The 24,827-nt window shown below is 38.9% G+C and overlaps 1 protein-coding gene across 1 annotated transcript in view; it reads left to right on the top strand.

Annotated features, from left to right (window-relative positions):
• The window catches only part of TMOD3 (tropomodulin 3), a 75,959-nt gene that overhangs the window by 47,216 nt on the left and 3,916 nt on the right, over positions 1-24,827 (top strand). Inside the window, exons 4-9 of the mRNA XM_082734752.1 lie at positions 6,745-6,867; positions 8,310-8,399; positions 16,250-16,380; positions 18,082-18,189; positions 21,037-21,180; positions 22,052-22,196. Of these exons, the coding sequence (XP_082590878.1) occupies positions 6,745-6,867; positions 8,310-8,399; positions 16,250-16,380; positions 18,082-18,189; positions 21,037-21,180; positions 22,052-22,196 (741 nt within the window). The remainder of the gene's footprint in view (positions 1-6,744; positions 6,868-8,309; positions 8,400-16,249; positions 16,381-18,081; positions 18,190-21,036; positions 21,181-22,051; positions 22,197-24,827) is intronic.

Raw genomic sequence — 24,827 nt, 5'->3', positions numbered from 1 at the left:
GTTAAAAATGGAACTAACCTATGATCTAGCAATCACACTAGTTATTTACCCAAAGAATACAAAAACACAAATTCAAAGGAATATTTCCACACTTAAGTTTATAGCAGCATTATGTACAATAGCCCAAGTGTCAATCAGTAGATGAATGGATAAAGCAGATCTCTCTCTCTCACACACATACACACAAATATTACTCAGCCATAAAAAAGAATGATATTTTGCCATTTGCAATGACTTGGATGGAGTTACAGAGTATAATGCTAAGTGAAATAAGTCAGTCAAAGACAAATACAGTATGATATCACTCATATATGGAATTTAAGAAACAGAACAGTTGAACAAAGAGGTAAAAACAGACAAACCACGAAAAACATTTTTAACTATAGAGAACAAACTAATTAATGGTTACCAGAAGGGGGGTGGGTAGGGGCATGGGTAAAATAGGTGATGAGGATTAAGTAATGCATTTGTTATGATGAGCACTGAGTGATTAAAATAAAACCTTAGGGGCACCTGGGTGGCTCAGTGAGTTAAAGCCTCTGCCTTCGGCTCAGGTCATCATCCCAGGGTCCTGGGACGAGCCCCGTGTCGGGCTCTTTGCCTGGTGGGGAACCTGTTTCTTCCTCTCTCTCTGCCTGCCTCCCTGCCTACTTGTGATCTCTGTCTGTCAAAGAAATAAATAAAATCTTTAAAAAAATAAAATAAAATAAAACCTTAAAAAAATTCCTGATGTTTTACATCAGTCATTGACTTACTATTGATGAGCTTTCTTTTATGTTCTGGATACAAGTTCCTTATCAGGCACATGATTTTAAAAACATTTTTTTTTTAACCATTCTGTAACTTTTCTCTTCACACTGTCTGCAAAGAAGTCAGCTGAGATTTTGAAAGGGATTGTTTAGGTCTATAAATTAATTTGGAGGGTCTCCTTAGGTACTGTTAGTTTTCTATGATTAGATTTTGTATATGTGCATTAAAAGATCATTGTTACAGTGTTAGTGTTAAACTAACCATGAAGAAATATGAAGTAATTATTTTTATATTGTTAAAATATTGTACAGGCTGAATACGCCTACAACAAAAATGTCTATATACAGAGAATTTATTTTAAAGAGGAGTGCCGGGTGAGGTACCAGACTGTCTCAGAGCTGTATAAATTAACAGTAAAATTCTGTATCACAGGAACATTTCCGTAAGTCCTTTGAAATTTTGTTGTTTTGCTTTATTGTTTTTTATGATGAGATACGTTTTGTATTTGTAAGTATTAGCAAAAGTTTATGTATGGGAAAAATTAGATATTAATAATGCCTCTATGGAATGTAGATGAGGATAACAAAAATAAACATTTTAGATTTTTATGATGCTTTAGATTCCATTGGTCCCTAGAATAAGACATGGGCAGCTATTTGATAGCTTGTGTAGTTTTGTTTAGTAAGTGAATACCATAACCTAGTGGTTCTCAACCTTGACTGCTATGCATTAGAATCCCTAGAGAGCTTTTAAAAATCCAGCTGTCTCATACAGCTCACCAGACCAATTAAATCAAAATCGCTGGAGTGGGACTTAGACATCAGAATTTTTTAAAGTTCCCCAGGTGAATCCAGTGTGCAGCCAGTCTCTAAAACTCCTGCCATAGACTGTTGAAAATGCAGGTGAGACTGAGCTCAGGATAACGTAATTATCCTGAAATGACAAAGTCATGAATTCCAAGCCACTTTAATTATACTGTCAACTGGGCACCTAGGTGGCTCAAGTTGGTTGGGCATCTGTCTTCAGCTCAGGTCATGATCCCAGGGTCCTGGGATCAAGCCCTGCATCAGGCTCCCTGCTCAGTGGGGAGTCTGCTTCTCCTCTTCTCTCTGCTGCTCCCCCTGCTTGTGTTCTGTCAAATAAATAAAAACCTTTAAAAAAAAATTATACTGTCAGGGCGCCTGGGTGGCTCAGTGGGTTAAGCTGCTGCCTTCGGCTCAGGTCATGATCTCAGGGTCCTGGGATCGAGTCCCGCATCGGGCTCTCTGCTCAGCAGGGAGCCTGCTTCCTCCTCTCTCTCTTTGCCTACTTGTGATCTCTCTCTGTCAAATAAATAAATAAAATCTTTAAAAAAAAATTATACTGTCAAACCACTGAGAAAAGTACTATGGAGTTATCAGGATGTAATGATTTGGATTTGCCTTTGCCAACCAAGAATAAAAGATTATCTAATAATCATCAGAACTCCAAAATTTGGTACGAAGAAGATCAGTTATGGATACCATCATATATATAGCTATAAGAGGGGGAATGTTTCCTGCTAAAAAAGTTAAGTTTGAAAACTACCAGTTTATTGGAAGAAACACTGGATTCGGAGTTTGGGAACCTGTGTTCTAGTGTTCACTTTGCTGTGTAACTTAGAACCAGGGTATTTAAATTATGCTTTATAAAATTATGTAGTTGAACTGGAGGTGATCACCAAATTATTTATTCTACAAATTGGCTTGCCTGCTGTGCACTAGGCAAGGATGTAGAGATAAACAGAGAACAAAAACCATGTCCTTGTAAATTTTACAGAAGACAAATAAGCAGAATGTGTCTGTGTAGCTATAGCAAAATGTTCAGGGAATCAAGGAAGCACAGAGCTGTCCTGCATCCAGTTTAATATTGGACACACTCTGTGGTTGGCATTTTCAGTAACAATTCACAGATCCCTTCAGCCTTACTGGCAGAACCTGTCTCTGAAATAGAATGAAAATGCCACCCCTGCAGTTGGACATATGACCAGTTCTGGCCAGAGAAACCTGAGGAGAAGTCTGCACGGTTTTCCTTATAAAGATTTCCTTATAAAAATTATGTCCCTCCTTCTTGCCCTGACCTTGTCACATGAGGTCTTGATACTTAGTGTTGCAGAAATCATCTTGAGACTACTCGCCTTTATGCTGATTATAACCAAAGAGAAGAATGGAAAGATTCTGGGCCTTGATGGCAACACTGAGCCACTCAACCAACCCTACAACCACCTATGTGTGGACTTACTGAGATTATAAAAATACTTATTGTTTGAAGTCTTGCTGCTTTCAAAATGGTGTGTCAGTATTGGCATCATTTTGGAGATTAGTTAGATGCAGAAACTCAGATCCCATGTGAGACCTACTGATCAAAATTTGTACTTTAATAAGATCACCAGGTGAGTGAGGTGCACATGAAAGCCTGAGACACACCAGTTTAAACCACTTTTTTTTTTTTTTAAGATTTTATTTATTTATTTGACAGAGACAGAGAGAGCAAAAGACGGGGGAAGTGGCAGACAGAGGGAAAGGGAGGAGCAGGCTTCCCACTGAGCAGGGAGCCAAATGTGGGGCCCAATCCCAGGACTCTGGGATCATGACCTGAGCCGAAGGCAGATGTCCAACCGACTGAGCCACCTAGGCACCCTTAAACCACTTTTCATTGAGTATTATATTACCTGCAGTTAAAAACATCCTTACTAATACAAATATATTGTGGATTGACCAAATGCCATTTTTAAAATAATGCTTAACCAGAAAGACTTCTAACCCAAATGTAGAAAGTTACAAGAGACTATTGTTCTTATGTACTAACCCAGACAAGCAGTATAAGTACATCATTATCGTTTTTAAAAATCTATCAGAGAACTTGAGGACACAAACCTAAATGACTTTAGAAAGTGACAAGCCCTCCATTAGATCAGTGACGTACTTCTCTCTTGGCTGACTGAAATGTAGGGAGAAGCAGAAAACCATCATAGAAAGGAATCAGGAGAAGTCAGCCTAATTTTTAATAAACTTCTAATGATTATGTTTGGATTAGGTGATAGATTAGAAATCCAGAGAAGCACTGCTCCAGCAGTGCTATCCACTAGAACTTTCTGCCATAATGGAAATGTTCAGTGTCTGTACTAACCAGTGTGGTGGCTACATGCTAGCCAAATGTAGCTATCAGATACTTGAAATGTGCCTAGTATGACTGAGGAACTGAATTTCTAATTTTAATTAATTAAATTTAAATTTAAATAATCAGATGTGGCTAGTGGCTACTATATTGGACAGTGCAGCTTTAGAGATGCTAAGATTGCACTACCCCCACTTCTTTCCCTTAGGTCTTCATTTAGTACTAAGGATATTAGAAGAACAAAGGCAGTGAAGCAGAGCTGAGAGAAAATTCCTGAGGTATAGGTTTTCAGCTCAGAGAGGCAGGAGGGCTGGGAGAAAACCCTTCCAGGCCAACCCCAACCCTCAGGTGAGGGGGCCTGAGAGATCTGCCAAAGCCCAGAAATCAGGGGGTGGGACAGGAAAACAAGGGCAGCTCCCCATTCAGTCAGAAAGTTGGCAGCCGGGGCGCCTGCGTGGCTCAGTGGGTTAAAGCCTCTGCCTTCGGCTCAGGTCATGATCCCAGAGTCCTGGGATCGAGCCCCACATCGGGCTCTCTGCTCAGCGGGGAGCCTGCTTCCTCCTCTCTCTATGCCTGCCTCTCTGCCTACTTGTGATCTCTGTCTGTCAAATAAATAAATAAAATCTTTAAAAAAAAAAAAAGAAAAAAGAAAGTTGGCAGCCTGGGCTTCATATCAGTAGAAACTCCTCACAGTTCATGGTTCAAAAAAGGAGGGATGGAGCACAGATCTCCAGAACCCCATGGGGGTTGTAATCTGAGGGTTTCCTGGAGAGATAGTCCTGATCCTACATTCAGAATGTTTGAAGCCACTGAGGAACTGACTCAAACTAAAGTGACAAAGCCCAGATTCAGCTCAACTGTAGAGCATATTGATTCAGCCCTGACCTACAGGACATGCCTCTAAGAAGAAACATCATTTCCTGCAGTCTCTGCTATACTTCTATATAAAAATGCCTAGCATGCAGCCAAAGATCTTAAGATACATATTCCCCATACTCAAGAAAATAAGAGTCAATATAAGACTTAGGCATGACACGGATATTGGTGTTATCAGCTAGGAACTTCAAAATAACTATAACAAAAATGCCAAAGAATCTAGTGGACAAGGTACACAGCATGCATAAACAAAGGAGGAATTTCAGCAGAGATGTGGAAACTATTTTCTTAATAAGAAACAAATGGAAATGCTCACCATAAAAAACATAGTATCAAGAATTAAGGTCCTTTAGATGACTTAGTAGAAAATAGCTGAACAGTTTTGGCCAGATTGCTAGAAGCAGTCTGTTGTGGAAGGATTCCTTTTGGTTGCACGGGTTGAGGTATATTTTGAATAAGACAACACTCGCTATATATACTACTTATAAGCCCAGAGACATTCTTTTGATAGAGCACTGCATAGATTCATCACGCCACATAATCTTGTATATTTCCCTGGTAGTTTTCCTAATGGAAAACAAATTGGCACTTGTGTGAAGGTATGCATAGACCTTTCTAGATCATTTAGTGAGACTTTTCACTTGTCTTGGGAGAGAAACCGGAGGCATTCTTGGTAACCCAGTGCCCACCGTGTATGAGTATGTCATGTTTGGTCAGCTTGTGCTGCAATTGCATCATTACCATTTTCCATTTCCTTCATGTTTTCACTCTTGCATTGAACATGTGGTAATAAAATACTAGTTTTCACATAATAAAGATTTTAGTTTTCTAAAAACCTGTAAGTTTCTTAACAGGTAACCTTTTTAGCATCCATTGAGGCTTAGAAGAATAGTGACCTAAAGTTTCCAGGTACCCCTTAGGACATACAGGAGTTTCTTTGCAATTAGATCTTGAATTTCTGGGCTCATAAACTTGATTGTTCCCTTGACCAACAGTTTGTTGCTTAAGAGTAAGAAAGTGGATTCCATTTTTTTTTTTAATCTCTAAAAGTTTTATAGATTTCTCAATTTTATTCCTACATTCATCGTTTGATTCAGTATTTGTTGAGTAACTCATAATTACTCTCAAAAGAGCCTATTTTTATTTTCACAAATAGAACAGTTTCTCAGTTGATTTTTTTTTTCTCCTCCTTCATTCTGGATTGTACAGCCAGCCCTCGTATTGCCCTAGAAACTTAAAATACATATTGAAAATGAAACAACATTTTTTTTTAATGAATGCATTCATGTATGTTTTATTTATTTAAAAAACAATATTTGAGGTGGTTGACATTGAAAATCATAAGTACAATGAAGCTAAAACAGGAGTTTTTTACATTAATAAGGAAAATAATACCTATATAGCCAAGATAAAGAATGCTGTTTGAGCCAGACACTCTGCTTTTTTTTTTTAATGAGCATTATTTCATTTAGCTTCACAACAATTCCTAAGTGAAGCATCATTATGCCATTTTATAGGTAAAGATTTTCCCAAAGTGTTTTCAGACTCCTAATCTTAGAGCAGGATAGTAGATGAATTTTCTAACCCCCCCCTACTCCTCTACCCCCCCCCCCCCAAAAATCTGAAGATCGGGGGGCCTGGGTGGCTCAGTCATTAAGTGTCTGCCTTTGGCTCAGGTCATGATCCCAGGGTCCTGGGATCGATCCCCGCATCGGGCTCCCTGCTCTGTGGAAGGCCTGCTTCTCCCTCTCCCCAACCTTGAGTTCCCTTTCTTGCTGTCTCTCTCTCTGTGTCAAATAAATAAATAAATAAATCTTAAAAAAAAAAAAATCTGAAGATGAAACAACATTATTGTAGGTATTTATCTTGACTTTTTCCCTCAGCTTCACTTGTACATACTTTTCATAATTTTTGTTAAAAGAGTAAAATGGTAATGAGTAGTTAATAGAAATATCAGAATTAACAAACTGCTTTATTTTATAGGGAAAATATTTATCCCGAAACAGAAACCTATGCAGACTTTCACAGAAGAAAAAATATCTCTTGATCCGGAATTAGAAGAAGCTTTGACAAGTGCTTCTGATACAGAATTGTGTGACCTTGCAGGTATCTCCTAAAACTAATGGGTGAATGAGTGGGGAAGGGAGGGGAAGGCAGGGGAATGCCAACACTTGTATCATACTGATGCTTCCTTTGCCTAGTAAAGTGCTGTTGCATCAGTAGACCACATATTTGGCTTTGTCTTTTATTTTATAAATCTGGCAAAGACTTTCATTTTTTAAAATGCTCTCAATGGTGAAATTTTTATGTTAATGGAATATATTATTTGACATCTTTTCCCGTGTTACATTATTTGAAAGTCTTTATAAAAAATCTTCCACCAGTTGGTGCGCAGCTAGAAGCTGTCCCATCTGAGCATTGAAAAAGTCTCTCAAGGGTCAACTACTGTCCCATTTTACCGTTACAACCCCAAGATGAGGGGCATTTGGCTGGATCATTCAGAAGAGCATGCAACTCTTGATCTTAGAGTCGTGAGTTTGAGCCTCACCTTGGGTGTCAAGATTACTAAAAATAAACAAAATAAACTTTAGGGAAAAAACGGAAGACCCCAAGTTGAGTAACTGGAAAGCAGACAAACAGTCCTGAGCTATCCTTACCACTTTCCCTACTTTCTGAAGTATATCTGGAACACTCCAGACCTCCCTGTTGTTTTCATCATTGCTGGTTTCTTACCTGGACAGGTATCTCCCCGACCTGCCTCTGCATGCACCCATTTACCAAGGTAGAAAAATATAACATGTGGGGCGATATCTTAGCACCAAAGAACCCCAGAAGCTAACATGTTTGAAAGGAAGAGTGATGGTTCTTTGGGAAGGACCCAGGAAGGGGACAGTCAGTGTGCAGTGCCAGAGCAGGTGTCTGATTCCTTGGGATGCCGAGGACTATTAGAGTTGTAAATGGTGCTTTCCTCAGAGGGGAATGGGCCAGGGGCATACTGTAGCTTCTGCCACATGTGTGCAAAGGGGCATTAAAACCGAAAACCAGATTTCTCCTGTCATTTTTGAGGGATGCTGCTTTAATCTTAAAGATGAGAATTCAGCTATACTTTTAGTATTTTACTCTTAGCTAAAATATGAATGTAAATGAACATGAGATTAACAAATGTAAAAATGGTGAAGTTGAAAATCTGCCTTAGATTGCATTGTTCCTAGAACTCTTGTGAGATGGACAGCAAAAATAGATCATTTCAGTATTCTTTCTTAGCCACCAGATGGAGCTAAGTATAGAATTACATTTAGGGTTAGGCTGGCTTCAGTTGCGTGTCTGAATTCATAAATATGGGGAAATCTAAATCCAAATAAGGGGTGAAGTAATCGGGGTATTAATGAGAAAGAGGTTATGGGTGATTTTTTAATCACATTGTCTCCTTTTTTGGCTGCAAAATAAAATGTTCAGAAAATGTTAAAATCAGAAATTTTTGGTTGTAAAATCAATTATTTATGTTTGAAACTGATGGAAGTAAAAGTAACTCTTTTTTATATTTGTAGCTATTCTTGGGATGCACAACTTGATAACGAATGCCCAGTTATGTAATATAGTGGGAAGCAGTAATGGTGTCGACCAAGAACATTTTTCAAGTAAGTACTTAACAATCCATTGTGAATTCCAATCCTTTATTAAATGTATTTTGTTTTCTCCATGTATTAACTTCAATATATACATACCGAATGTTTTGTATATGTACCTGAAATTAGATTAGATAGTATTGATGTATTCCAATTAGATAGTATTGATGTAGAAAACCATTGAAAATAGAATATTAAATATTTTATTTTTAAAGATTTTATTTATTCATTTGAGACAGAGCACAGGCAGGGGGAGGGGAAGAAGAAGAAGCAGTCTCCCCACTGAGCTGGGAGCCCGATGTGGGGCTCGATCCCCAGACCTGGAGATCATGAGCCGAGCCAAAGGGAGATAGATGCTTAACTATCTGAGCCACCCAGGCACCCCTAAATATTTTATTCTTAATGTGTCAACAAATGTAATTGGAACTACTCTCACCTCACCAAGTAATACTAATAGTAAATACTATAAAAACTAATCAAACTTGGCTTTTGTTGACATTTTTTAATTTTCAGTGTTACTGATTTTCAAGAAATCTATAATGTTGACAAAAAAAAAACCTACATTATAAATCGTATTCAGGAGAAATCACAGAACGACTCAACCCCTAAACCTTTTAATTTAATACTAATACTAAATAGCCTAAGGCCAGGCTTTTTTTATTTATTTATTTATTTATTTATTTATTTATTTATTTATTTATTTATTTATTTTAAGATTTATTTATTTATTTATTTGACAGAGAGAGATTACAAGTAGGCAGAGAGGCAGGCAGAGAGGCAGGCAGAGAGAGAGAGGAGGAAGCAGGCTCCCCGCTGAGCAGAGAGCCCGATGTGGGACTCGATCCCAGGACCCTGAGATCATGACCTGAGCCAAAGGCAGCGGCTTAACCCACTGAGCCACCCAGGCGCCCAGGCCAGGCTTTTTTTAAAAAAATTCATTTATAGGGTGCTTTAAAAGGACCAAAATAATACATACTTTTGTAACACATTTGAACAATACCCAAGTAAATGAGGTAAGAAGTAAAAGTGTCTCTGTTCATTGCCATCGTGCCTTCTGCTCCCCCTACGCCCTAACCTGTTAACAATTTGGTATATGTCCTTCTAGACTTATACTGTGTTCATACAAACTTATATATATATGTATATACATATATATATATATGCATGTTCTATACATATATCTATACATACATGTTACACATAGCCTTTTGTTTTTTATAAAAATGGGATCATACTGGAGCTATTTCTAGTAAGTGAATTTTTCAGTAATATTACTTTTTTTTTTTTTTTTAAGATTTTATTTATTTATTTGACAGAGATCACAAGTAGGCAGAGAGGCAGGCAGAGAGAGAGGAGGAAACAGGCTCTCTGCTCTGCAGAGGGCTCGATCCCAGGACCCTGGGATCATGACCTGAGCCGAAGGCAGAGGCTTTAACCCACTGAGCCACCCAGGCACCCCAATAATATTACTTTTGACTGTTAAACAACACAAGTTTTAAATGTGTGGATCCACTTATATATGGATTCTTTTTGATAATTATAGTATAGAACTATAAATATATTTTCCTTGTGATTTTCTTTTTTATTAAGTGTAGTTGACATATAGTGTTATATTAGTTTCAGGTGTACAGCATACTGGTGGAACAATTCTGTACATTACTCAGTTCTCACCACAATAAATGTAGTCATCATCTGTAACCATACAATATTATAATGTTATTATAATATTGACTATATTCCCTATGCTCTACTTTTCATCTCTGTGCCTTATTTATTTTATAACTGGAAATTTGTGCCTCTTAATTCCCTTTATTTCGTCTGTCCCCACACTACTTTGCCCTCTGCTAACCATGACTTTGTTTTCTATATTTAAGAGCCTGGTTGTGTTTGTTTGTTGTTCTGTTATTTAGATTCCACGTATAAGTGAAATGATACGGTATTTGTCTTTCTTTGTCTGATTTATTTCACTTAGCATAATGTCCTCCATGTTCATCCATGTTTGCTACAAATGGAAAGATCTCATTCTTTTTTTATGGCTGAGTAATATTCCATAATATTACTTATACACACACACACACACACACACACACACACACACCATGTTTTCTTTATCCATTCTTTATCCATTCTTCTATGGATAGACACTTAGGTTGCTTCCATATCTTGGCAATTGTAAATAATGCCACATTAACACAGGGGTGCATGTATTCCTTTGAATTAGCGCTTTTGTATTCTTTGGGTAAATACTCAGTAGTGCAATTGCTAGATCATGTGGTAGTTCTATTTTTCACTTTCTGAGGAACCCCCTTACTATTTTCCACTGTGGCTGCCCCAGTTTGCATTCCCACCAACAGTGCAAGAGGAGGGTTCCTTTTTCTCCACATCCTTGTTAACACTTGTTTCTTGTGTTTTTTCTTTTAGCCATTCTGACAGGTGTGAGGTATAGTTTTGATTTGCATTTCCCTGATAATGAGTACTGATGAGCATGTTTTCATGTTATTTAACTTCCATGTATTTGTGGTCTTGCCAGATTTTTTTCTTGTGATTGACTCCTAGTTTCATAGCATTGTGGTCAGAAAAGATGCATGGTATGACTTCGATCTTTTTGGATTTCTTGAGGCTTGTTTTGTGGCCTAATATGGGATCTGTTCTGGAGAATGTTCTGTGTGCACTTGAAAAGAATGTGTATTCTGCTGTTTTAAGATGGAATGTTCCAAATATATCTGTTAAGTCTATCTGGTCCAGTGTGTCGTTCAAATTAATTGTTTCCTTGTGGATTTTCTGTTTAGATGATCTGTCCATTGATGTAAGTAGAGTGTAAAAGTCCCCTGCTATAATTGTATTGTTATTGATTAGTTCATGTTTGTTAATGACTTTTATGTATATGGGTGCAGAAATATTTACTCTTGTCATATCTTTTTGTTGGGCTGTTCCCTTTATGATTATTCAGTATCCTTCTTTGTCTCTTGTTAAGTCTTTGTTTAAAAAGTCTGTTTTGTCCAGTGTAAGTACTGCTACTCCCAAATTCTTTATGACATCTATTTGCATGATAAGTGTTTTTCCATCTTCTCACTTTCAGTCTACAGGTGTCTTTAAGTCTAAAATGGGTCTCTTCCAAGCAGCATATAGATGGACCTTGGTTTTTTACCCATTCTTTAACTGTCTTTTGATTGGAGCATTCAGTCCATTTGCATTCAAAGTAATTATTGGATAGATATGCATTTATTGCCATTTTATTACTTGTTTTGTGATTCTTTCTGAAGATTTATTCCTCTGATCATTTCTTGTCTCTCATAGTTTGCTGGTTTTCTTTAGTGATCTAATTGGATTTTTCTCTTTATTTTTTGTATACCATTAGGGGTTTTTGATTTGTGGTTATTATTAGGTATATAACATCTGCATAGAGTCTATATTAAGTTGATCGTTGTTTAAGTTTGAACCCATTCTTTACTCCCCTCCTCCCCACCTTTTAGGTATATAGTGTCATATTTTACATCCTTTTATTTTGTGTGTTCCTTGACTGATTTTTTTTTTTTACAGAAATAATTTCTTTGAACTGCTTTTTGTGTTTCCTACTTTCATATCTCATTTTTGGTCTTTCCTTTCCACTCAAAGAGTCCACTTTAATAGTTCTTGCAGGGCAAGTTTAATAGTAATGAACTATTAAATAATAGTATAAAACATATAATAGTATGTTTTTTGTTTGGGAAACTTTTTATCTCTCCTGTTCTGGGTGATAGTCTTTCTGGGATAGAATATTCTTGGCTGTAAGTTTTCCCCATTCAGCACTTTGAATATATTATGCCACTCTCCTCTGGCTTGAAGAGTTTCTGCTGAAAAATCCCAGTAGCCTTAGGTGGTTTCCTTTGTATTGTAACTGTCTTTTGTCTTGCTGTTTTTAATATATTTTCTTTATCACTATATTACTGTATTACTAATTAGTATATATCACTATATATTTTAATTATAATATGTCTTAGGGTGAACCTTCTCTGGTGATTTTGTTGGGGGCTCTCTTTGCCTCCTGGATCTGGGTTTCTGTTTCCTTCCCTGATGAAGGAAGTTTTCAGCTATTATTTCTTCAGATACATTCTCTGCCCCCTTTTCTCTCTTCTACTTCTGGGAACCCTATAATATGAAGGTTATGTTTAATGGAGTCACTGAGTTCCCTATTTTTGTTTTGCATAATTCTTTTTTCTCTCTTTTGTTCGACTTGATTACTTTCCATTGCTCTGTCATTTAGGTCATTAATTTGTTCCTCTGCTTCTTCCATCTTGCTGTTCATTCCATCGTGCATGTTTCTCATTTTGTTTTTTGAGCTCTTTATCTGTGGTATATTATTCCTCACCTCTATGACAGTGGTCTCACTGGTGTTCTCCACTCATTTCTCAAGTCCAGTGAGTATCCTTATGATCATTGCTTTAAATTTTCCATCAGGCATGTTGCTTTTACCTGTTTTGCTTGGATCTCCTGCTGTGGCCTTGTTTTGTTCTTTCATTTGGGACAGATTCCTTTGCTCATTTGGTCTAAGTCTCTGTGCCTGTTTCTCTGTGTTAGGAAAGTCAGCTGCATCTCCTGTTCTTCAGGGTAATGGCTTTATGAAGAGATCTTGTAGTGGAGTGCCTAGGTGGCTCAGTTGTTGGGCATCTGCCTTCGGCTCTGGTCGTGATCCTGAGGTCCTGGGATCAAGCCCGGTGTAGGACTCTCTACTCGGCGGGGAACCTGCTTCTCTCTCTCTCACTCCCCATGCTTGTATTCCTTCTCTTGCTGTCTGTCAAATAAATAAATCATTTAAAAAAAAAAAAAAAAGACTTGTAGTGCCCTGCCATGTGGTGTGTCCCCTGTTCCCCAGGGCTTGGTGCTTCTAGGATTGTCTCCAGTGTGTGCTGTGCGTGACCTGGTGTTCTGTGCTGGCCACTTTATCCTTATCTGGCCACTTTATCCTAGGCCAGTTGTCTACAGAGGTTCTCTTTGCCTGTTGTGGGCATTTGGTTCCTGCCTGAATGTGGCACTTTTAACTAGATGTGCTCTGATCTGCTTGTGAAATGAAACCTCTTACCACTACCACTGGAACTGAGGTCTTGCAAAACACGTGTATCAGGAGACTTGGTATTGGCAGGAATTTGGGCTGGTCTTCTGGGCGAGGGGTTCTGCTGTTCTGGGATTGAGGCAAGTGTGGCAGGGAAGGGCGGATCTGCCAGAGAGTGAAGGGGCAGGACTTGGTGTAAGAAAATTAGGTAGTGAGTGTTGGCCCTGTGCTTATGTTGAGAGGCAGAGGAGGGAAATTACACCTGCCAATTCCTTTGTTCCTTGAGAGGTTTCTCTGTGAATGCTGCTTCTCTGGGTCACACTCCAAGATGAGCAGCTAACCTCCCCACTGTGTGCTCTAGGCACCCTTCAGATTGCTGTTTCCATGCTGCATGTCTACAGACTGTTTGCTTGCTTTCCTTCCAAGAGCAGCCCCAGAGTTCTCTGAGGTCTCCCACAGCCAAGTACACTGACCTTTAAAACTCTAGGCTTTAAGCTTCACTGGTTGCAAGAACTCCTGAAATTCAGGGCCCTCCTAACTTCCAGGCCAATTGCTTTGGGGATTCATTTTTCCCATGCACTCCCCTTTGTGCTGGTCTATCTTTCACCCTTTGCAACTGTGGCTTCCTCCCCACTGCAGCGGCCATGATCTGTTTCTCTCCCAGACCAACTCTCTACGCTTCCTACCTTCTTTGATGTGGCCTCTTCTCTGCCTTTAGTTGTAGAATCTGTTCTGCCAGACTTTTCAGGTCAATTTCTGGAGTACTTAGGATGATTTGATAGTTACCTAGTTGTTATTTGTGGGACAAAATGAATCCAGGGTCCTTCTACTCTGCTACCATCTTCCCCTTGTGGTAACCTTTTACTTATTTCTCTGTCTCCTATGTTTCTCTAAACTATTATTTTCTAGTGTCTTACTCAGATTCAGGTACATTTTTTTGTTTTGGAGGGTTTGGAGGGGCAAGAGTGCTTCTTAGGGATTAAATCACATTAGGAAGCCTATCAAGTCTAGTCATTCCTCTTTGGGGAATATGCCAAAATTCATCAGTGTGTTGAAATGTTAGTAGCCTGATCCATCACTTAAAGTCCCCCATAAGCCTTTCTTAATGGTTTCAGCATCCCATTTACTGGATCCATTACTTCATTCAGAAGCAGTGCTCTTTAAATGCACATACTCTGTGGAATGAGGAAGAAATCTTTTGGTTTTGTAAAATTCAGAATTGAGATAGAACTCATTCAGGGTTTTTTTGTAGTGAGGAAGCTCTTCTCTAGCCCCCTTGATCTACAATCTTGAAGAGGATTACCTTGCTGAACTTAGGTCAGAGGGAGCCCACTCTGTCCTTTTAGCAGAACTCTGGGAGGAAGCTTATCCTTGTATAGAACCAAATTCTGCCTCCAGGTAGTCTATACCTGTTCTAACCTAGCCTTTCAGAACAACTTGAAATTTCTCTATTCTTCTACAAGATAAATCTGAAAAAAATGAGCATACTTTCTTTTAATATATACGTCCAGGCCAGATATATATATATCCAGTTCTTTCCACTTTCCTCAGGAAAAGTATTTTCAGACCATCATCTAAATTGATATCATGATGCTATGTGTGTATACATGTAATAAATTTGAAAAGAACAAGGTATTCTTAGAATTTGTTCAATATACTTTGACTTTTTTTTTAAGATTTTAATTATTTGAGAGAGACCATGGGAGAGAGAACCAAGAGCAGAGGGAGGGGTGGAGGGAGAGGGACCAGGGAGCCTGATGCCTGGCTCGATTCCAGGATCCTGGGATCATGACCTGAGCTGAAGGCAGATGCTTAACTGACTGAGCCACACAGGTGCCACAAGTATACTTCATCTTTTTTTTTTTTTTTAAGATTTTGTTTATTTGACAGACAGAGATCACAAGCAGGCAGAGAGAGAGAGAGAGAGAGGAGGAAGCAGGCTCCCTGCCGAGCAGAGAGCTCGATGTGGGGCTCGATCCCAGGACTCTGGGATCATGACCTGAGCCGAAGGTAGAGGCTCTAACCCACTGAGCCACCCAGGTGCCCCAGTGTACTTCATCTTAAGATGAGTTTTGCTCCTAAAAGCTAGAGGAGGGCAGAAGGGAAGAACTAAGCCAGGCAATGACCCTTTCTGTCAATCTTTCTGTCAGTTGCTCCTAACTTTTTTGGGTCATTTGCCATGAATCTGATGCTATAGGTTTTCTCCCCAGAAAACTTATCCTTTAAAATGTTTGCTTGTTACATGTGTTCATAGACCTTCACATACACATCAAAGTGTACTTACACCTCATTAGAGGATTCAAGGCTCCTGGGTTCTCTTTCAGCTTTGCTTAGTAGTATTTTCACCATGGATATGGATATGGTTTACATGGTGAAGGATTGGGGGATAGGAGTGAAGGAGGCAGTAATTTGGGGGATTTCTGTCTCAGTAACTCTTCTGTGAACCATTATCTGTCTGTCTCCCCCTTCCCTGTTCCTTCTCATTCTTCCCTTTCTCCCACACAGTACTCACCATAAGATAAAGAGGTCACATGCCCTTCATCACCTTACTCCTCTCACTGAGGCTGTGTTTCTTTAAGTCTGTGATTCGTACTGCCTTTATAGTAATTACTAGTTAAATCTCAGAGAAAATGACACGAGAGGATGGCATTTTATTTGAGTTCTTTAAATGTGTATTAACACATGAAGGATCTTTTAGAAATTGTGAGAGAAAATTTTCTGGTTAGTTGTATTGAATGTGCGTGTTCGTGTTGTGTTGTTTGCGTTAAGTTCATAAATGCATTCACTGTAATAATGTCAGCCAGTGAGACTCTTGTTCTTTTTGTTCCTACAGATGTGGTAAAAGGTGAAAAGATTCTTCCAGTATTTGATGAGCCACCAAATCCAACCAATGTTGAAGAGAGTTTAAAGAGAATTAAAGAAAATGATGTTCATCTTGTTGAAGTTAATTTGAATAATATAAAGGTATGTGTGCTAAGCAAACAATAAAGTTTTGACGTGCTTTAAGTAAGTTAGATTTAGGATGAGAGTTGGGCGATTTTGATAAAGTGTGATTTTATAGTTCTGCAAGGTAAAGTTTTTATTCCTAACAGTATACTTAGATTCCTTTATATTTTAGAAATTAAAGTACAATATTTTTCTCACTTGCTTTTTTAAAAGTATCATATAAAAAATGTAAACCCTACACACTGTCAACATAAATCTTTCTGGCTTCCAAAGTACTACCTACTTCTAAGAGCACTTAGTCATTCGGGGTTTGTTTTTTTAAAATCCAGTTTCTTGGGGGTATTCCTTGTATTGAACCAGATTATGCTATCTACTGAAATTCTGCCGATTCTGTATACAGTTTCATGAGTTTTGACCAATGCAGAAGTTGTACAGCCATTACCCTAGATGTGGAACATGTCAGTCCCTTTTATTGTCATTCTCTGCCCCCAGTTGTAGCCACTGACCACTCGTTTCTGTTTTCTTCCCCTTCATTTGCCTTCCCCAGAATGTCCTATGAGTGGAATCAAATAGTTTGAGCCTTTGAGTCTGGCTTCTTTCACTTAGCATAATGCATCTGGGATTCATCTGTGTGGTTGTGTATGTCAGTAGTTTGTTGAAGAGTATTCTGTTTTATGAATATGCTGCAATTTTTTTTATCATTCCCTACTTGGTAGACATATGGATTCCCTCTGGTTTAGAATGATTATAATAAAGCTGTTAAACACATCTGAACATGTGAACATATGTTTTCCTTTCTCTGGAGTAAACAGCAGTGGGCTTTCTGGGATCTTGAGTTTTTAAAAAAATGCAGTGCTTCCTTGGAGTAAAGAAGAAATGAGTTAGGAGGGCATAGGGATGATTAATTACCAAAGAGTAAATTCAGATTATCTCTTGAGTATTGTTCATTGTATAATAACTGCATTAAGACTCCCTCATTTAATTTTATCCTATTTTTAAGAATTCCTCATTTTAAATCTTGATTTGTCCGAATTAAGGGCTGAGAGAGCATCTGGGAATTATAAGAACCTAGGGAATAAGACCTCTGTGATCCTTTACCACGTGTGCCTTCCTGTGAGCTGAAGAAAGCAAGCCGTGAGAAAAGCTAACATTCCTAGTTGATCACTAATTTTAATTTTTAAAAACTTCAGTCCTCACATAACTAAATCAACAGATAATGATCTGGAAATAACCAGACTACAGGGAATTGTAGTGTTGGTAATAAAGGGAGAAATTAGTGCCTTCTAGAACTATATCTTTCCACATTTCAGGTAGTGTAGGGTTAATCTCTCTTATTATAGCTTAAACTAAGTGAAATCTCTCCCTTTGTAGAAAAGTGGACCCATTTTGAATACTCAGGTGTTGGCGTCTTATAATCCAAATAGTTAAGTGTAGAATAATGAAAGTTTCCTTAATCAAAATGCTAGAGAAATGATGATATATACTCTCCTCTAGGTCAGCAGCTTGTGCAAATGTACCATAATAGATCAAGTAACTATGAAGGAGGCTGTTTGACTTCCTTTGTAGAATAAATGTTTTGCTTATATAATATTTTTCTCCCCACCCCCTTGTATAATTTGAGTACATTTAATGAAAAAAAAGTAAGTACAAACACATTTGATTAATGAACTGAATTTCTTAAAAACTAAAATTTCATATTTCACATGATTTTCTTCCAAGAATATCCCAGTTCCAACTCTAAAAGATTTTGCAAAAGCTTTGGAAACCAACACACACGTGAAGCATTTCAGTCTTGCAGCCACGCGGAGCAATGACCCCGTCGCTGTTGTAAGTAAGCTGCTACTGATGGTAGTGAAATAGTGACTATGGTATGGTACAAAAGTGGCTCAACCGATCTTACGATGAAGATTTACTCTCTTTTCAGTTGATGTTTAGCTCACTGTTAGGCAAGACATCATTTACTCTTTTATGTTTATTTTTTCTTGCATTTCTTCCCTATAATTTTAAAAACCATAAGTGAAGTCATGCAATATATACTGTTTTGTAACTTAATTTTTTGCTAAACAACATACCTTAGAGATCTTTCATATCACTACGTAAAGTTCAACACCATTCTTTTAACATCTGCAGGGGATTCCATTTATGATCTACAGTGCTGGATTTTGTCAAATGCTTTTAAATGTGTGTATTGAGATGTTCATGTGGTTTTCATCCTTTATTAATATGGTATATTCATTGATAACTTTTGCCTGTTAAGTCAACCTTGCATTCCTGAGGTAAATCCCACTTGATCATGGTATGAACCTTTTATCTGCGCTTGGCTTTGAGGATGTCACTACCTTTGATTCTCCTCTTTCCTCACTGAATGTTTCTTCTCTGGTTCCTCCACATCTTCCCCACCTCTAAGCATCTGAGTGGCCGGGGGCTCAATCCAGGTCTTCTTTGTCCACTTTCTGGGTGATGTCACTCTGTTTCATTGCTGTGTGTTATCTGCGTATGCTTCAGACTCCCAGGATTGTTATCCCCAGTTCATACCTCTCTCCTGAACTATGTACTCATGTCCACCTCCTTAACCCCTTGCTTGGCTGTCTGACAGACATCCCGTATGGTCCCAGACTCCTGTCTTCCACCCATACCTGCCCCTCTACCATTTTTTCCTGTTTCACTAAATGACAACTTCATTTGTTCATTTGCTCAAGACAAAAGGAAATGGAGTTACCCTTGACTTCCCTTTCTCACAACCTTAAATGCATATCCAGGCTTGTCTTCCAAACATTCCAGAATCTAACCATTTCTCACCATTTTTTCAACTACCATGCTGGTTGGTCTAACTCAGCATCTTCTCTCATCTAGATTATTGTGATCACCTCCTCACTGAGCTGCCTGTGTCCATCTATCCCACCTCAAAGCCAGCCTTTTTTACATAGCATCAAAAGTGATTCATTTATTTGAGACAGAGTGAGAGAGCACGATCTGGGATGGGGCAGGGGAGGGTAGAGGGAGAGAAAAGCACACTGCCTGCCGAGCAGGGGGCCCGCTGTGGGGCTCAGTCCCCCAACCCTGGGATCATGACACAAGCCGAAGACAAGTGCTTAACCGACTAAGCCATCAGGATACCCCCAAAAGTGTTTTTTAAAAAACTTGTTTAGTTACCTCATTCTTTTTTTTTTTAAGATTTTATTTATTTGACAGAGATCACAAGGAGGCAGAGAGGCAGATAGAGAGAAGGGGAAGCAGGCTCCTCACAGAGCAGAGAGCCCGATGTGGGGCTCGATCCCAGGACCCCGGGATCATGACTCGAGCTGAAGGCAGAGGCTTAACCCAACAAGCCACCCAGGCGCCCCTAGTTACTTCATTCTTATACTCAGAACCCTTCAGCAGCTCCCCATTTGTCTAATAATAAAAATCACGATCCTTCAGTAGTCTTATAATCCTTTACTTGCCCCATTTTTTTTCTTTTTAATATTGAGAGAGAGAGGAAAGGACAAAAGGAGAGGGAAAGAGAGAATCTCAAGCAAGACTCCCCAGCTAAGCACAGAGCCTGACGCAGGGCTTGATCTTATGACCCCAAGATCAGACCCGAGCTGAAACCAAGAGTCAGGCTCCACTACTTGTGCTTTCTTTCATTCAACTATAGACATACAGCCTCTTGCTCTTGCTCAGACATGCAGTGCGTGCTTCTGAGGCAGGACCTTCCCCCTTGTTTCTCCTGCATGGTTTCACCTTTCATGTTTCACATGAAATACCGATGTGAAATGATATTTCACATCATTTTATGTCACCACTTTGAGCCATTGCTCCAGCATCACCTTCCTGGTGAGGCCTTTCCTGACCATGCCTGTCCCCAGCACTCTCCGTCTACCCTGTTTTCTTTCTCTGTAGCTCTGTTTACCATCTAAGGTTGTATTTTGGTTATTGTCCACTCCCTTCCCACTAAAATATAAATTCCATCAGGCAGAAACTTGTATGTTCTATTTCTAAATCTTCAGAGCAGTACTTATTTAAATAATCAGCCACCAGTAATATTTGAGGAGATGTATATACATTTCATTTGTATGTACAATTGTATGTATAATACAAATGGATAAGGGATTTGTTCCACATAGGTAGTTGTCACTAATGAAACGTATGCATGTAGAGATGCCTGTCCCAAGTTCTTTCCAGTATCTCTGCTCTCCTTTGCCATTTCTTTTAACTTGACTCTGTGTTCTGGTAACCTGTGAACATTTCTGACCTTCTGCCTTAGGCATCCCTTCCCATCTCAACCTCAAAAATCAGTCCATAATTTATCTTCAATTTTGCTGCACAATAAAGCAGCTGCAGTAGGACCCAAGTAAGAAAAGATGTTCCAAAGAGACCTTGATGAAGTTAGTCCTACACAGGAACTGAGAGAAAGTGTGAGAGAGACAGGACAAAGGAGGGAGTGAGGTATGAGTGAACATAACAGTGTGAAAAGCAGCAGAGAATATTACCCACAGAGGATTACATGTGACAAATCTAAATACCGTGACAGGGCATGTGTGAAAAATAGGTATGAGACCTATGAAGTTGTGTGTCAGCCTAAAACAGTCTAATGAGAAACATCAGAGCAGTTCTGTATTTGTTTACAGCAGGTAGAATATATGCTGGGTACTGTCAATTTCTATCTCTAAATATTTTCTTTATAATTTCTAGGCTTTTGCTGATATGCTGAGAGTGAACAAAAATTTGAAGAGCTTAAATATAGAGTCCAACTTTATTACAGGAGTTGGGATTCTAGCCCTAATTGATGCTCTAAGAGATAATGAAACCCTGGCAGAGCTCAAGATTGACAATCAGGTCAGTGTTCTACAGCAGTAACTGAGGAAGCCGTGGAGGGGTTGGGGACTCAGGAGGCAGGTGGAAGGGGGGCATTTGGGGAAGGTGGTGGTCTGAAAGGGGATGAGGACATTTGAAGCATCCAGAATATTAACATTCTGAGTATGGGTTTGAACATATTCATAGAGTTGTGCAGCCATCGCCACTAATTTCAGAACGTTTTCATCACCCTTACCGCCAGCCCTGGCAACCATTAACCCTTCTGTCTCTGCACATTTGCATACAAACGGAATGATACAATATGCAGTCTCTGTGTCTACCTTCTTTCACTTAGCGAAATATTCTGCAGGTTCATGCATGTTGTGATATGTGTCGGTAGGTACTCTTTTTGATGCCTGAATAATCTATTACATGTGGGTCGATTCTGCTTTTTAAATATTGGGAATAATGTTGATATGAACATTCATATACAAGTTTTTATATGAACATAGGTTTTCATTTCTCATGGGTACATACCTAGGAGTGGAATTGCAAAGTCAAGTGGTCAATAACTCTGTGTTTAACTTTCTGAGGAATGGCCGCGTTGTTTTCCACAGCAATTGCACCATTTCGCACTTGTACCAGCATGTGTGAGCTTCCCAATTTTCCCACATTCTGGCCAACACTATAATGGGTATGAAGTGGTATCTCCTTCTGGCAATCCAGTTTTTTTGGTGTCTGTATAAACATACACTGAGCTTCAAAATTTTGTTTCTCCTGTGTAAGTATGTTTAAGAATTGGGAAAATTTAAAGAGACCAGCAAAATCATCATTTATCTGAATGTCTTAGTCTTGACTTACCTTGAAAAGTATTTTGATCTAATTTATTAATACTATTCTTTAATTATTCCAGAGGCAGCAGTTGGGAACAGCTGTAGAATTGGAAATGGCCAAGATGCTTGAGGAAAATACAAATATCCTTAAATTTGGATATCAGTTTACACAGCAGGGACCCCGGACCAGGGCAGCTAATGCTATAACAAAAAACAATGACTTGGGTAAGACAGATGCGTTTCAAATCAAATTTCTGAATTGTGTCATTAAGCTAATGTATTAGAGGGACTTTTTTTTCCAGTAAGTTTCAACACGGAATTTTGGGCCTTTGATTTTAAAATCTGCACAGCCCTTTTTATATTGATTGAATTAGAGTTCAGTTTAAGCACAGTTGTAGTGATTACGGGGTTCGTGGGTGAAATTCTCCTGAAACGAACATTTCACAGCTTTAAGCTAACAGTTTTCTACTAGAAACATAAATGCATCCTGGAACAAAAATTTTGTTTTCAGTTACAAGTCACCTCTTGGAGCTATTAAAGATTTCAGCATTTCAGGAAAGTTTTTTGCCCTTTTTATCAAACAGGCCTACATAGAAATTCATTTTTACATATAAAATATGGCTTATAGTTTCGATCCAAGTTTTATAGCATGTGGCATATAAGTGTCTGCCGTCCTCACCGGCCTCCCGAATGTAGCCATTACTGGGCAGTTTGTCTTCTCGCTGTACACTCCTACTGAAAATACCGCTGAGGCTTGGGTTTCTGTTTGAAATAAGTTTTTCCAGCCAAGGCTGAATTAAAGAATATGATACTTATAATTTTGTTTCTACATGTTTCCAATAATTGGCTCTTCTTTTAAGTTTGATGTTTGTTATTGAAATATTTTTAAAAATATGTTTAGACAAGAATTAAAATAAGACTTCTTAAAGAGAGTAACACTTCAAAGTGATGCAGTTCTTTTATTAAACTTCAGCCATATTTGTGTTTGCATTCTTTAAAGGTTTCTAAAGTAAAGAAGTTACAGCTTCCTTTTCTCAACCCAAATTACTGTGAAGAGTGTTAGTTCAAACCCTGTCTATCCCTTGATGACTTCGTTTCTCACAGAAGATTTTAGTCTCTTGCATTTTAGAAATTTGGTGTGTTTTCTCAGTGTAACTTGCAAAGTCATGCTAATTACATGGAGAATCAACAGTATACCAAAAGATGAGAGAACACATGGAAAATACTTCCTGGGCTGCTTCATGTTGACACTGTGCTGCTGAGTGGGTGTCCACGGCCATGTGTAATTGAGGAGGTGGAGGCAGAGGCCACACTGAAGGTGTGGTCTGACGTGAAACCAAGTGAGAAAAAGCAAACAGCTTTGTGTGGGTAGCTCTGGAGACACCCCCCCACCTCATGCTCGCTCTTTCTGAGCCAAGCCAGAGTTTCAGACATGAGATGAGAATAGGAACTTTCCTGGAGTTAGGAAGTACATGGATAAAACCTCACATTTGGGATCACGGTAGTTATTTATAGGCTGAGGACAGCATGCAGTCTATAAAAATGGACTCTCATTGCTGGCCGCTGCCTCCAGAGTAAACTTGCAGAAGTACTTGCTTCTGGAAGCTAACACAGCAGATAAAAAGGCAGTGCTGGTAGTAGGCACTAAAATTAGATGGGAAGAAACAGTTTCTTCGGATTTTTTGGCAGGAGCATTTGAGAGCCATTATTGACCATTGGATGCTTGATTAAAATGAACTTAAAAAAACCCGTATTTTTTATTCTTCTAGAGATTGGATGTGAGGTTAGAATTTATTTGCAATTGATCATAAAGTATTGAGAACTGCTATTAGTGGAGTGGGTTTTAGAAAGAAATTGCCAAAGAATTATTAATAGGTGGGACACCTGGGTCGTTATCTGTCTCCGTTGAGTATCTGTCTTCGGCTCAGGTCATGATCCCAGGGTCCTGGGATCGAGCCCCGCAGCAGGGAGCCTGCTTCTCTCTCTGCCTGCCGCTCCCTCTGCTTGTGCTGACAAGTAAATAAAACCTTTTAAAAAATGAGTTCATAGGGCCAGATTTATGAGCCTCTCATCTAGCAGCTGAACTGAGAAACTGCTGGTAGCAAGTAGGCACTGAGTAAGGAAGAGTCCGACCTGGTTCTTGGCCCCGTCTTCTGCCGTGCGTGCTCCCAGCTCCCTCTGCTCGTTTCCCAGACCTATGTTTTGGTCTTGGCACACAAGTCAAGGCGCCAAGCATCAAGACCCTGTGCTAGTACTAGCAGTCTGGCATGTAGCTGCCAGACCTCAAAGATCAAAATTTGAAACATACACTCCCCAGGCATCTAGTTTTCTTCATTTTGCACGTGGGGCTATATCAGATCTTTTAGTGTTGATTCTGATGTCTTACCTCTCATAGTTTCCTGTTTGTTGAAATAAACCTACCTACTCCCATCTCTCCAGCTACGAAGTGTCCTCGCTGCGAGCAGCAGGCAGGGTCCACAGCACACGTGCAATTTTTATGTGAACTCTGAGTCTCCTATTACTGTCCTCACGCCAGCTAACCACATCATTTCCAACCTTTTTGGTCTGCTCCCTTCTGTCACAGACCTCCTTTACATGTGTTACTTATGACATGCATTTTAATATCTGAAATGCTCTGCCAATAATATGTAAACCCTGCTGCAATTCAGCATTCACTTGGAAAGAATCTACCCAAAAGGGTTAATTTGGTTTGTCTTTCAAGAAAGTATATCTGTATTTTTCAGAGATCTATATATATGAATCAGGTTTGTATTTGAGGACTTAAGTCCCTGATTTTTTTCCCTTAATATTTCAGTAAACATGCACGACTTGCTTTTTGTTAACATGGACTAAAAT

Source organism: Mustela nivalis (assembly GCF_964662115.1).
Source record: "Mustela nivalis genome assembly, chromosome: 6".
Taxonomy (NCBI): Eukaryota; Metazoa; Chordata; class Mammalia; order Carnivora; family Mustelidae; genus Mustela; species Mustela nivalis.
The sequence above is the reverse complement of the archived record's forward strand: the minus strand, read 5'-3'. Positions and strand labels throughout refer to the sequence as shown.